This window comes from Dipodomys merriami, unplaced genomic scaffold (assembly GCF_024711535.1).
Source record: "Dipodomys merriami isolate MVZ:Mamm:240054 unplaced genomic scaffold, mDipMer1.0.p SCAF_2178, whole genome shotgun sequence".
NCBI classification, from domain to species: domain Eukaryota; kingdom Metazoa; phylum Chordata; class Mammalia; order Rodentia; family Heteromyidae; genus Dipodomys; species Dipodomys merriami.
The window spans coordinates 28,537-42,291 of record NW_027203580.1 but is presented as its reverse complement, the minus strand read 5'-3'; the positions used below and the strand labels follow the sequence as shown (position 1 = coordinate 42,291).

The following is a 13,755-nucleotide window of genomic DNA, read 5'->3' as shown; positions in this document are numbered from 1 at the left end:
GTATGGAGGGAACTCCAGAAATGGGAGGGGGCCCAGATGAGGGTGGAGCTGAGGACCAAAGGTGAGCGATCTACAAACTGCAGTTCAAAGCCAGTCCAGGCAGAGAAAGATTATCATCTCTAACTAGCCAGCAGAGTGCCAAAAAAGCGGGCAGAGTTGCTTTGGAGTCCGAAGTGGCAAAGTGCAATCCTTGCACTGGAGAGCTGAAAAACAGCACTCAGGCACTAAGTTCAAGTCCAGTGACCAAGGGAAATGTCAAGGTTGCGTTTACCCTAACATAGAAAGAGGCACTCCTGGGACTTTGGCAATAATGTTTGGCTCTTCTAAAATTGATCAGAGCTGGAGGTCATGGCAAGCTACTTTATAAGCATGCATAACTGGGCAAGAACTTGTCAACCATTTGTAATAGTTGGCTGTAAAAGGCTGAGGTTGTGAATTGTGGGGAATAGCTTAAATCCAAACTGCTCTGTATGTGCTTAAAACCCTAATTGGCAGTAAATTCTGGGCTGACACTAACCAAATAAATTTGTTTAAGAATAAAATATGAAATTGTTAGGACCAGATCAAAAGTAAAGAGATAGGGTATTAATCAGAACAAGGAAGGAGAAAATTCAAATTTAACTGAGACAAATAAGTCCCAGGTAAGCAGAGAAACATTGGTATAAACACCAAAATAAAACAAAATTGTGGTCTGATAATTACTAAAAAGATCATTTATATCAGGATTTAGACCAAATGTTAAATTTTCAAAGATAAGGGCTTAAGTAGAGAGTTACGCACCAGGAGCTACACTAAACATCTGTATTCCAAAGGATGGCCTGCCTGTCCCACCTAGGCTATTTGAGGAGCTAAACAATGCTTTCGCCCATTTGGGGAGGTAATGTTTTCCTAGGATTTCAAGGTAAGACTTGTCCCACCTCCAGGCCTTGAAGCTGGGTGCAATGCCCCCATCTCCAGCCTAGATACCAGGATGTCTACAGGCAGTTGTGTGGACTCAACCACCCTATTTGCCTTGATGCAATTTGTAATCACTAACTGTTAGGTCTGCTTTTATAACTTGTTTGTCAATTACAAAACTGCCACTGAACACCTACAAGTGGAACTTCTTATGGATCTTACCTTTAAACATCCTAGACTATTTAAATCTTTTACAAACCAAAGTACTAAACAGGCTATGCTGCTATAGCCGCCCCCCAAAGGGTCCATACAGTTATGAAAAGTTAAAAAATTATGCCTAAACTCTAGTTTGGAATAAAATGTAATTAGTAAAAAGTTGTCACCTTGACAAACTACCCCACACCATATTCTAAAAGCCAGTGTACAATCAGAAAAATATTAGGGGAGTTTACTAAAGTTAGTCCCTAGGTAAAACTTCTTTAATGAACCTGTGTAGACTAATGCCAACTGTTTACACACCCATAAAACATTTAAGCTTCAATTATTAAAAAAACAAAAAAGGGGAATCCCCAAGGGAACTTTTGCCTTAACCTTATTTACTCTAAATTTTTAAAATTTCACTCAAAGTGATCCTTTCACTAAAGCTGAAAAGCATTTTATCCCTCTAGCACCACCTCACTATCTATTCCCATATGGTTTAAAAAATTTAATCAATGAAGAATAAGACTAATGCCCCATAAGTGAAAATAGCGTTTCTATCATTCCAGATGGATCTACTGGCAACATCTGGGTCCCTTTTTGACTCATCCGACCTCCAGAGAAGCAAAAACAACACAACACAACCCTGAGGAAGAACATCTAGTACGCAGATTTGCAGACCTAAGGTTGAAGTCTGGAGGAAGCCATCATCCTTATCTTAAGAAAACCAGCTTGACCCCAGCAACATGGGGTCAGAATAAGGTGTTGACACAAGACCGAAGCCACCCTGGTCAGTACAAAAACCCCTAGAATACCTGAATATCTGTTTTGGCCATGATTGCACTGCTTGTGAATACTTCTGCAGTGAGTAGTGAACATGCATATTGGGCCTATGTCACTCACCGACCATTGTTAAAATTAGTGGATTAGCTAGACCAAGGTCCGGTGGCGTATACAAATGACAGCATGTATTTTCCTCCACCATGGGATCATGCAGACCCTACTCATCCAGGTGAGGAAGGCATACCTTATATTATTTCCTTAGGATTTGAGTCTTTACCACTGTGTTTAGGGACATCACCTTGCTTACCAACCAGAAGACAGGTATGGGCATACATCTTGCCTGATGATAAAATCAACAATCATATGGGGCTATTCAGCACAATTTCCTTAAATTTTATTGGTAAGGATCATTCTTATACAAATAAGACTGGGCGACCACCTAACCTAGTATGCCAGGACATTAATTATTGAATTTTGTTTATGTTTCTATTCAGTGGTCTCAGTGTCAAAACCCTAGAGGAAAGATTATACAGCATAATGATAACATCTCATTTATAGATTGAGGTCCTCATGGATGTTTCATTGCCAATTATTCTGAAAAGCATGTTGGTGATTGGTATACTAATAATTCTTCTGATGGTGACGTCTATACAATGGAGTTATAAATCATGTAGAACCCATTGGCTTGCTCACCTGACATGATGGAGGCCTTGTGCCTCGTAGGCCACATATAAACTTCAGGGGACACTTAGGGCCTGAGCAGTGGCATTTATAAAACTTGCCACGCAATTTTATACAACTCAGAATTGGATTGGTCACTTTACTAGGGCCCATGAGGCAAATTATACATTTTACAGGAACCATTCTTTTACTGTACAGGGTTGTATTAAACTTTCCTATGTCCTAGCCCACAGGGACAGTGTCAATCAATGAGAACCCACGCAGCCTGGACTCTTTACATGCTTAAATCATACTATTTCTTTTAATATGCCTTCTCAGTCTCTCCTGATATTAAGATCTCGCTTAGGGGTCTGGGTGCCTGTTAACCTCACCCGACCTTGGCAGGAGAGCCCCACTGTTGGTTTGTTGACAGGAGTCTTCCAGCAACTGCTGAAGAGAACTAGGAGATTCCTGGGTCTGAGTGTAGCTGTGATCCTTGAAATGACTGCTATCACCATGACTGCTGCGACTGCCGGAGTGGCCATGCATTCCTCCATCCAAACCAAGGACTTTGTAGAGAAGTGGCTGGACTGTCACCAGCTATGGACTCATCAGCACAATATTAAACAGGACATTGATTCCCGTCTGAACACCCTGCAACACACGGTGCAGTGGATGGGAGACCAGATAATTGATCTGCAGAAACAGCTAACCTTCAAGTGTGATTAGAGCTCAATAAACTGTGCATCACTCCTACTTGATTCAACACTTCTAACATTACTTGGCAGGGACTTCACTACCACCTGCCAGTCTTGCAAGGAAATTTGACTTGGGACATCCACTAGTTACAGCAGGAAGTCATTGAGACTTTCTTGGCACAACTCCCTGGGGTGGGATATGAAGGTCTGGCTGAGGGAATTGCATCTGTGCTAAACCAATTGGACCCTCGAACCTGGTGGCACAGTTTTACCCATAGTGTTTCTACAGGATTGATTGCATTATGTCTTGTCAAGATATTGCTGTCTACATTCCAAAATAGTTTCTGCAAATCCCTTCTGCAAAGGATCTCTTGCTTACGGTTGTACTTAAAAAACAAAAAAGGGGGGAGATGTCAGAGGCATCAACCGGCATAACCCCATCTGTTGCTGTTTCCACAACGGGATCTGGGAACACGATGTGTGGTATAGGCAAGAAGGGACTACACCATGTGGGTATAGACAAAATTTATTGGAACATCACATGCTTATATACAGCACACAAGCAGGAGAAGTAAATCTTCAGTCAGGGGCAGAGAGTTAAACAGTTTTATGGGAGCACAGACAATGAGAGTTTAAACAGAAAAAGCTAATCCTTGTCAACAAATGTGGAGCAGTTCCACTAAACAAGGTTGTAAAAGTAGGTAAAGCACAGGTGATTTACACATGGGGGGGGGGTCTCCAGGCATTGTTCTACGTGGTTAAGTAGATGAAGCACGAATGGTACTTTGAGCAAACCATTACCTGAGTCTTGCACCGGGGCAGAACCTTTGCCCAGCATGGAGGAAAGGGTGTCCCTTCCTCCCCGAGAAGAATTGGTAGTGGTCCTGTGGCTCAGGTGGTAGGGCACTTGCTTTCAGCTGAAGAGCTGAGGGACAGCGTCCAGGCCCAGAGTTCAAGCCCCACAACCAACAAAAATAAATAAATTGGAAGGAAGGGATGCATGTCTGTATGCACCCTCAGGGCACACAGGTGCTCAAATGGGGTTTTGCAGGCCTATGCCTCCAACACCCATATGAACCCCTCTCCTTCTGCTCCCACTCCAGCTCCCAGATCTTAGGCAGATTGGGTGGAAGGGGGCTGTGTCAGTCCTGGAGTTTTTCTCCACCTCTGGCTGTGCCTGAGCAGCTGCAGGAGCCCTGGCCCATGCTGCACGAGGCAGCAACAACTGCTGCAGTCGCTGCTGCAAGTTTGGCCATTTGGCTCCACTCCTGCCTGGTTGCCCTGACACTGGAGGAGTCTCGCTGGCTCCTTTGCTGTTTCACACTGCACCTCCAGCCTAGGGATGAGCCCAGGAAGCTCGGCGCTGGAGCCTTTGAGGCCTGAGGTCAGCCACTGGAGGGATTTGGAGGGGCTGCCCTGCCTGCAGGGTCTGGCCTGAGGAGCCTGTGCCCCAGTCATGGCTGCTTGCTGCTCAGAAGAAGCGGCGGTGGAGCTGGCCTGTAGCCGGCTTGCTTGCTCCCTCCGAGCCTCTTACAGTTGTGTTACTGGCAGAACAATATCCCAACTGCTCTAGTACTATTTTATTGTATTTTAAAAATAAAAGACTTCATGGGCCCCATAAGTGCTTTATGAAATATGACTGGCAGCCGCTATTTAAATAAATGTGAGAATTCAGGAGTTTTTCTTTTATCTTCCTAAGTGATTTTTTTTGTCTGTCTTGGGACTTGAACTCTTGGCCGGGGTACTGCTGTCCCTTAGCTCTTCAGCTAAAGGCTAGCACTCTACCACTTGAGCCACAGGACCACTTAGGTTTTCTGGTGGTTTATTGGAGATAAGAGTCTCATGGTCTTTCCTGCACTGGTTGGATTTGAATCTCGATCCTCAGATCTCAGCTTCCTGAGTGGCTAGGATTACAGGCAGGAGCCACTTGTGCCCAGCTCTAAGTGATCATTTTAAAGGCTAAGCATAATAGATCACTCCTGTAGTACCATCTACTTGGGAGGCATAGATTGAGAGGATTGCAATCCAAGATCAACCCAGGCAAAAAGTGAGATCTGATCACAATCATCAAGCTGGGCTGATTCCAATAATCTCAGCTAGATGGGAGGCTGGTCCTGGGATGGGAAGAAAACAGGATGCCCTAACTTAAAAACTAAAGTACAAAAAGGCCGTAGTGTGGATTAAGAGTTAAACACCTGCCTAAGCATGAAATCCTTTGTATAAACCCTAGTACTGAGAAAAGGAGGGAGGGAGGAAAGCAGGAAGGGATATAGGGGAGGGAGAGAGATGTTATTTCATTAATTTTACATTTTTCCTAACACCATTCATTTTGAGTTTCTTTTGCTCAAGACTAGCACTCTGCCACTCAAGCCTCAGTACCACTTCCAGCCTTTCTCTTTATGTGGTACTGAGGAACCAAACCCAGGACTTCATGTATGTGCTAGGCCAGCACTCTATTACTAAGCCACATTCCCAGTCCTTCTTTTATTTTGTAAGATGAGCTTTGGTTTTGTGTTCTTCTCTTGGCATGGAACTTAGGCTAGTCTCAACCTAACTTCTGACTCAGCCTCCTAAATTCAGAGATTGCAAACATAGATCACCATACTCAGCTCAGGATTCCTTTGAGAGAATCATCTTTTCAGAGACAGAGTTATTCTGTCTTCCTTGGATTGGATGGCCTTTTGCTTTTGGCATTGTGTTAATCCCATTTCTTGTCTTGATATATTTCTCCTTCTAGATCAATAGAAAATTTTCAGCTTCCCAACTTGAAGCCTATTGGTCTCATCCAATAATATCACAAAATTGGTGAATACCATTACCTGGCATCATGGGCATGCCAGCCAGCTAAAACTCAGCTATCAGATGGGCTTGGGCTTCAACAATGCAGGCATTTCTCTGCATAATCTGAAAACTGTCATAGATAATGTTGGTTTATTCCATCCTGTTTTCAGCTGCTTGCCATTCTGAGCTTTGTATGTTTTTGCTTTCTTTTATTTATTTATTTATTTATTTTTGAGTCATAGGCCTTGATCTCCTGGCTTGGCTTGGGTGATGTCCCTGAGCTTTTCAACTCAAGGCTAGCACTCTACGACTTGAGCCACAGAGCCACTTCTGGTTTTCTGGTGGTTTATTGGAGATAGGAGTCTCACGGACTTTCCTCCCTGGGCTGGCTTTGAACCACGATCCTCAGATCTCAGACTTCTAAGTAGCTAGGATTACAGGTGTGAGCCACCTGTACCCGGCCCTGACTGAATCTTGAAAAGAGAAGACAGGAATAGGTCAAGAGACACACATTATCAAAATGGGGATGGGAGGGATCGAGAGTCCTGACTGAGCAGTGGATCCATATAAAGTCTGATCAGACTTACTCCAAACATGAAGGAACATCTTCAGTCTGGATGTTGGATGCCTCTAAACATTGTCAGGGACATGAAAGGAGCAGGGTTGGGTTGAAGGTTTAGGGAGCACTGTGGGATGAAGTGTCATTAAAAACTCAGCTCTGGGGCTGGGAAGTTGGCTCAGTGGTAGAGCTCTTGCCTTGCATGCCTGAGTCCCGGGGGTTCGATTCTTCAGCACCATATAAGCAAAATGGAAAGCCGGAAGTGGCGCTTTGGCTCAAGTGGTAGAGCACTATCCTTGAGCTGAAGAGCTGAGGGACAGGGCACAGGCCCAGAGTTCAGGCCCCACAACCGGACCCTCCCCCCCAAAAATAAAACTCTCAGTTCTGACAGCACAGATCAAGTGTATGTCTTGGGAGTCCCCTGTTGTGCTGTGGCAATGCTCTTCCTGTGTATGTCTGCCTAGAGGGGGAGGTGTTTGCTCCTCATTTGTCATTAATTCTAGAGGACAGAGGAGCCCCATGAGTCCAGTAAACAGATGCTTTCTGGCAGCTTCTCACAGTGTTTCCTCCAGGCAGCACCAGGCTCTTTACTTGCTCTGATGAGGCAGCTGCATATGGGTCTGCAGGAATTTCTTGTCAAGAAATTAGAGAGTCATTCATTCATTACTCTATAACAAAGAGTGGCAATGCCTAACTATAGGTTGCTTTGTTATTCCAATGTGTGTGCTACTGGCACTGGCTTGTCTCTTCAGTCTGCACAGGCTCAGGACAATACTATAGTCAGCTCGGACACACCAGCTTACACCCAGTCACTACTCAGAATGTGATGTCAAAGCTACTCCTGGTAATAGATGACAAGGCTGTTTAAATCAGAATAAGATCACAGCAGAATGCACTACGATATCTTTTTGCTCCTCTGATTTTACAGCTTCTAAGCTAGTGTTTCCTGGCTTCCTATCCTTGTGGCGTAGTATGAGAGCCATCTAGGTTGTTGCAATGCATCAGCCAGGAGAAGGGTGTCTATAGTCAGAGTATGACACAAAAAATAGCATCTGTGGTGAGGTTAGACTTGGTGTTGGATTATAATTAAGCTATTTCTGCAAAGCTGGGAAGCATGGAAATGGACTGCCATTGTGAAATGGACATGGGATAATTTAGGAGACAACAAGGATCTGAGTAGCTCTCACCTGTAATCCTAGCTACTCAGGATGCTGTGATCTGAGTACTGAGGTTCAGAGACAACCTAGGCACAAATATCAGATAGTTTCTTTCTTCCAATTAACTAGCAAAAATGAACTAGAGCTGTGGCTGAAGTACTAGCCATAAGAAAAAGAGCTAAGGGTCAGCACTGAACACATGCTAGCATGAAAAAAATGAGAAAGACATAAGAAGGGAAATTACAAGAAACTTACTGTGAACAATTAGACCTCTAATTATCTTTCTTTTTATTAGCAAGTATTGGTTGTACAAGAAGGAGGTTGTGACGTTCCCATACATGGATACAATGTATCACAGTCATACCCACTCCATCACCTACCCAGTCTTATTTCCAGTTAACACTAAAAAGCCAGAAGCAGTGAGGTAGCTCAAGTGGAAGAGTCCCAGCCTTGAGCAAAAATCTGAAGTGACATTACCAGGTCCTGAGTTGAAGCCCTAGTACAAGGACCACCACACCCAACAAAAATAAAATATTCCATGGGAATGAATGTAGATCTTGTAACATACAACTACAGAAAATAGTAATGTCTGGCATTGAGCTCCCTTAAATTATAAATAACATGAGGAAACAAAGGTCCAAAGTCTTTTTGAATAGCATTTTATTTTCTGAGGATAACAGAATAACAAGACATTGTTATTGTCTGTTCTGTCACATGGTGTTAGATATAAGTATGAGATACTCTGCAGGAAGAACCTCTGTGCAACTTCTGAGGAAACAGAAGTTGGCTGTTCTTTTAAGGGTGAAGGAAATACTTTGTATCTTTTGATGGCAGTGAATCTATGGGAAATCATCAACCTATTAAAAAAACTAGATATAGTTATAGAATTATATCATCTTATATTAAGAAAGGTCATTAAAGGCACTTTAAAACTAAACAAAGAGGGGCTGGGAAGGTGTCTGAATGGTAGAGTGCTTGCCTCACATGCATGAGGCCCTGGGTTCAATTCCTCAGAACCACATAAGCAGAAAAGCAGAAAGTGGTACTGTGGCTCAAGTGGTAGAGCACTAGCCTTGAGCTGAAAAGCTGAGGGACAGCTCCCAGGCCCTTTGTTCAGACCCCATGGCCAACAAAATACATACATACATACATACTTACATAAACTAAGAATAAGAACTTTAAGAGCGTAAACTAATAGAAATGGAATATAACTTAAATAGCAATCTACAAATTTATACTGTTAAATTCATTGAGTACTTAAACAAATGGGGAAATTCAATTCTTTCCCATAATAGATTGTTAACTGAAGAATATAATTTGAGTGAGGGAATTTTGTGTAGATGCCTATTACATATCATCTAATAGAAATGCCATGTAAGCCAGAACACAGAAGCCTCCCACAGGACATAGTGCTGTCTGAAAATGAACTCATGGAAAAATGGTACAAAACCTCGTTCAGAAGTCATACTAAAATTTTTCTGTGTATATGCTGATCCTGGGGTTAGAACTGAGGGCTTGGGTGCTGTCTTTGAGCTAATTTTGCTCAAGACTAGTGCTGTGCCACTTGAGTCACAGCACCACTTCCAGGAGTGTTTTAGTAGTTTTTTGGAGATGAGTCTCATGGACTTTCTTTCATGGGCTGGCTTCAAACATTGGTCTTCAGATCTCCACCTCCTGAGCAGCTAAGGCTATAGGCATGATCCAGCAGTGCTGGGCTCCAAACTGACAATTTTCTCTCAAGAAATATCACTTCACACTGAAATAGTGAATCCAAATAGCTCATAATGGAACAAGGAATAATATTTCCACAGCAACCTATAGTGGATCTATTCGCATATACTGTGACAGATACCAAATGTTCCCAAATCAAATCTACCCTAACCATTTTTCTCTCATAGACCCTTCTTAAAGCAATTTCAGCAGGTTTTGTTAGTTTGTTTTGTGCTTATTCTAGGTCTTGAACTCGGGGCTTGAGTATCATATCTATGCTCCTTTTGCTTAATCTTAGCATGCTACCACATGAGCTACAACCCATTTCCTTTCTTTTGGTAGTTTTTTGGAGATAAGACTCACTGATTTTTCCTGCTTACAACCTTCTGAATAGATAGGATTAAAGTTGTGAGCCACTTTCCCCCACCTTCATTGTTTACTTTTGTAGGAGCACATAAAGTACTTCCACCACATTTGTCCATTTGCCCTTCCCTTCACAATGCTACCCCCACCAAAAACCTTATAATAGATTTCTTAATCCTTTGATTAAAGTAAACTAAGCAAAGAGACAATTAAAAATGATATGCTATGTCTTAGGTTGCCTTGATCTTAGCAGAGTATCACTTCAAGTTAAAACTGATTAACAAAAATTGAAGAAAAATACCGAGGAGACTCAAAATTGAACAAAGTAAATCCTAATCTTCAAGTTTCAGGTCTCCAAGTAAAAGGAAAGCAGAAACTGTTGTTGGGAGTTCCAGGTAACCAGTGAGGCTTGATAGTCAAAAGTGATGTGTGATCCTGAAATCTGAGGGGAATATGAGCAGTACTAATGTATAAGTGTTTAAAATCCCTCACTTCAATGGTTATGCTGGGGTGAAGTTGAGAATGTCCTTGTTCAAGGTTTTGGGTATCATCATATTTATGACTTCATGAAATCCCATAACATCATGATGCCTCTTCCTGAAAATTCATTGAGTAATCCTAGCTACTCAGAAGGCTGAGATCTGAGCATCATGGTTTAGTTATCTCCAATTAATCACCAAAAAGATGGAAGTGGAACTGCAGCTCAAGTGGAAAATCACTAACCTTGAGGGGGAAAAAAAGCAAACAAGAACAGATTCTAAGCCCTGAGTTCAAGTCCTAGCAGTGGGGATGGGGAGAGTTTGATTGAGAAGGAAGACAAAAGACAGTCAAAGCCAAGAGTAAAGTGGGCCCTAAAAGTTCAGAGATTACAACCTAGAATGCCTTTAACCAAGGATGCTTGTCTTAGTTGGGTTTTTCTTATTGTGATTTTTATAGGCAAACAGCATTGAATTGGAGAAAAAATAGCTTTCTCAACCTAAACCAAATATCAAAATGAAGAAAAAGACTATCTTGTGCAAGCCTATAAAGCAGGAGTTACTGGAGGGGAATGAAGAAAGCCTAAAGAAGAGCTCAGCATCCCAGAGAATGGTGTGTCAGACCAGGAAAGCAAAGAGGAGGACCAGGAGCCAGAATCATCATGTGACCTCAACTCTGTGGATATGTGCAGAGTCATGTGTTCACTCACTAACTCTTAGGATTTTGTCATGGCTAGGACACTAAACTCGCTCCTTACTCAAATTTTCCCTTTCATCTGCTTGATCTCAAAACTTCTTAACTTGGGTGGCATTTTTTGTGCTTTTGAAAATTTTATTATTTCTCAAAAACAGCCTTTGAAGTGTTAAAAGGACATCTGGGTGAATAAAGTGGAAATATTCGAGTTTGGTTAAAAAAAAATGAATGAACTGAGGCAGTTGGAAGACCATGGGAAGAGGTGTAATAAGAATAGTCTCTTACGTGGGAAAAGTCTTAGCAGTTTTACCTTCAGCTCCATCTGTAAGAAACCATTAACATTCTCTATTAGTAGAGTTATTATTTGTATAATTAAATTTGGAATTGGCACTTGATGATCCAAATATTAAGTACCATGTCCCCTGAGCAAAGTTTAGGTTGTTTGATATAAAGTTGAAGAGCCTACAAGTTTAAATTTTTCTTTAATATAATAAGTAACAGACTATTTTTCAAAATCTACTTGGTATGGCGAACTTGAATTGCTAGGCCTGGTAATACTTTTCATTGTAGGAACAACTAGTTTTTCTACATAGCTCTTACCCTATACCCTGATGCCCTACTCTGCTTTGTTAGCCTTGTCCAGTACTTTGGGATGTAGTCCTTTGGTTTATTTTTTATCATTCTAAAGCTAGTCTCTATCATCATAGATATGTCAGAATTGGCATGTTGGTCTAAATATCTGGTAATAAATCTATTTCTTCCACTGTTAACCCCACAGACATCTTTAGGTAGAAAAATGTTGTTTCCTGCTCTTTGCCTTAGCACCATCTTCCTAGAAAAAACAGCACCATGAGAGCCAAGTAGAGGAAGCGAATGCGCAGGCTGAAGGGCAAAAGAAGAAAGATGAGGCAGAGGTCTAAGTAAACCAGTTTGTGCACCCATCAAGGCCAGAGGAGCAGGAGGAATAAGGAATGCCATAGGCTGGGACGCTGAGATGTTGGACTGCATGCCGCTGTGATTTCCCAGTGGATCCAGAACTTTCATTGCCAAGATCATCTCTGAAAGACACACCTTGCTCATAACCAAGCATCCCCTGATGATCCTGTGCCCCAGACCTGTGACATTCTGGACTAGTTCTGTTCATAGTTGTGGCCAAGTGTGACACATGTACAATAAACCATCTCTTTTGCTGTTGCAAGAAAAAAACAGAAAGAAAAATGTTGTTTCCTTATTGAAAATTCACCCATTTCAAATATTTTGTGGAAGTTTCTTTTTTGTTTATTGTTTTTTGTTTTTTGGATTTTGTTTTTTGTTTTGTCAGTCATGGGACTTTAATTCTGGGCCTAAGCACCGTCCCTCATTCTTCAGCTCAAGGCTAGCACTCTACTACTTGAGCCACAGTGCCACTTCTGGTTTTCTGAGTAGTTTATTGAGATAAGAGTCTCAGGGACTTTCCTGCCTGGGCTGGCTTTGAACCATGATCCTCAGATCTCAACCTCTTGAGTAGCTAGGATTGCAGGCTTGAGCCACCGGTATCTGACTGGAAGATTTTTATATGTGGATTTATGGAGGGGTGTATTTGTTTTCTACTTTTCAAACCATTATTTAATGACCATTATTTTGGTATTGAGCAATTTTATTATTTTAATTTGGGGCATTGCTTTATTTTGTTATGTTTTTGCCCATAATGGTATTTGAAATCAGGGTCTCATACTCACCTTACTTGAACCACTGCTCAAGTCCAGCTCTTTGCTTGTTGAAGATGGAGTTGCAGACTTTTCTGCCTGGCCTGGCTTTGAATCACCATTCTCCAGATCTTAGCCTCCTAATTGAATTTTATGTGTTCAATAGTGTGGAATGTAAGCCAGGCATGGGAAGCTAACAACTATAATCCTAGCTACTCAGGAGACTGAGATGTGAAGTCAATCCCAAACATAAAAGTTCATAAGTCTCTCAACTCTAACAAACTTCTCAGAAAAGGCTAGAAGTGGTGCCATGATTCAGGTGGTAGAATGCTAGCTTTGAGCAGAAGAAGCTCAAGACAGCACCTAATCCCTGAGTTCAAGCCTCTGCCTGTTGGGGTGGGGGGCAGAAGATTGGGTTTCAAACAGTCAATTGGAAACTCTTCTTCCCAACATTTCATGACCAGTCTTCCCTCTCCTCCTTCATAAAGGCCACAGTATTACAGGTTTTCTACCAGAGTCATAGAAACTGGTAATATTAAGTGCTTTTTGTTTTACATTCAATTCACTTTGGAACTTTAAAAAACTTCTATAACTTATAATATTTATACTACTGAAAAATAACTGATTTTTTGAAAAGCATAGAAAAAAATCTTTGTCAAGGGTCCCAGTGGATACTAAGGAACATTATTGGGAAATTTTTACTTGGTTGCTTGTCTGTTGAATCATTTAAACACATGTGGAATTTGGGGTTTTTCAACATTTTACCACCAAATCTTCAACAAACTACGTTGCCTCATTGGATTTTGCTTCAAAAATTATAAAATATTTTGACATATTTTTGGTTTGGTCTTTTGGGGATTTTGGCTTTTGGAGTGCTAGTGGGCCAGTACGTAGGCTTGAATGGAGGTCTGGTATCTTGCTTAGATTATTTTGTTCAATGCAATCACTGTGTCATTTAAGTCAGATTTCCACTTCTGGTTTTTGCTACTTAATTGAAATAAGAATCTTGAGGATTTGTTTCCTTGGGTTGGCATCAAACTGTGATCTTCAGATCCCACCTTCATGAGCAGCTGAAATTACAAGTATGAGCCAAA

At 41.6% G+C, this 13,755-nt stretch overlaps 1 protein-coding gene across 9 annotated transcripts in view; it reads left to right on the top strand.

Moving 5' to 3' along the window:
• LOC138834513 (endogenous retrovirus group K member 13-1 Env polyprotein-like) overlaps positions 1-12,904 on the top strand; it is a 32,356-nt gene extending 19,452 nt beyond the window's left edge. For 3 of the 9 annotated variants that reach the window (XM_070033063.1, XM_070033061.1, XM_070033062.1), the window contains 2 exons: positions 1,665-1,885; positions 2,972-4,925. In XM_070033063.1, the coding sequence (XP_069889164.1) occupies positions 1,665-1,885; positions 2,972-3,267 (517 nt within the window). In that variant the 3' untranslated portion in view covers positions 3,268-4,925. The other 6 variants (XR_011374160.1, XR_011374164.1, XR_011374162.1 and 3 more) reach the window with 5 other exon arrangements.
• The last annotated feature ends 851 nt before the right edge of the window (positions 12,905-13,755 follow it).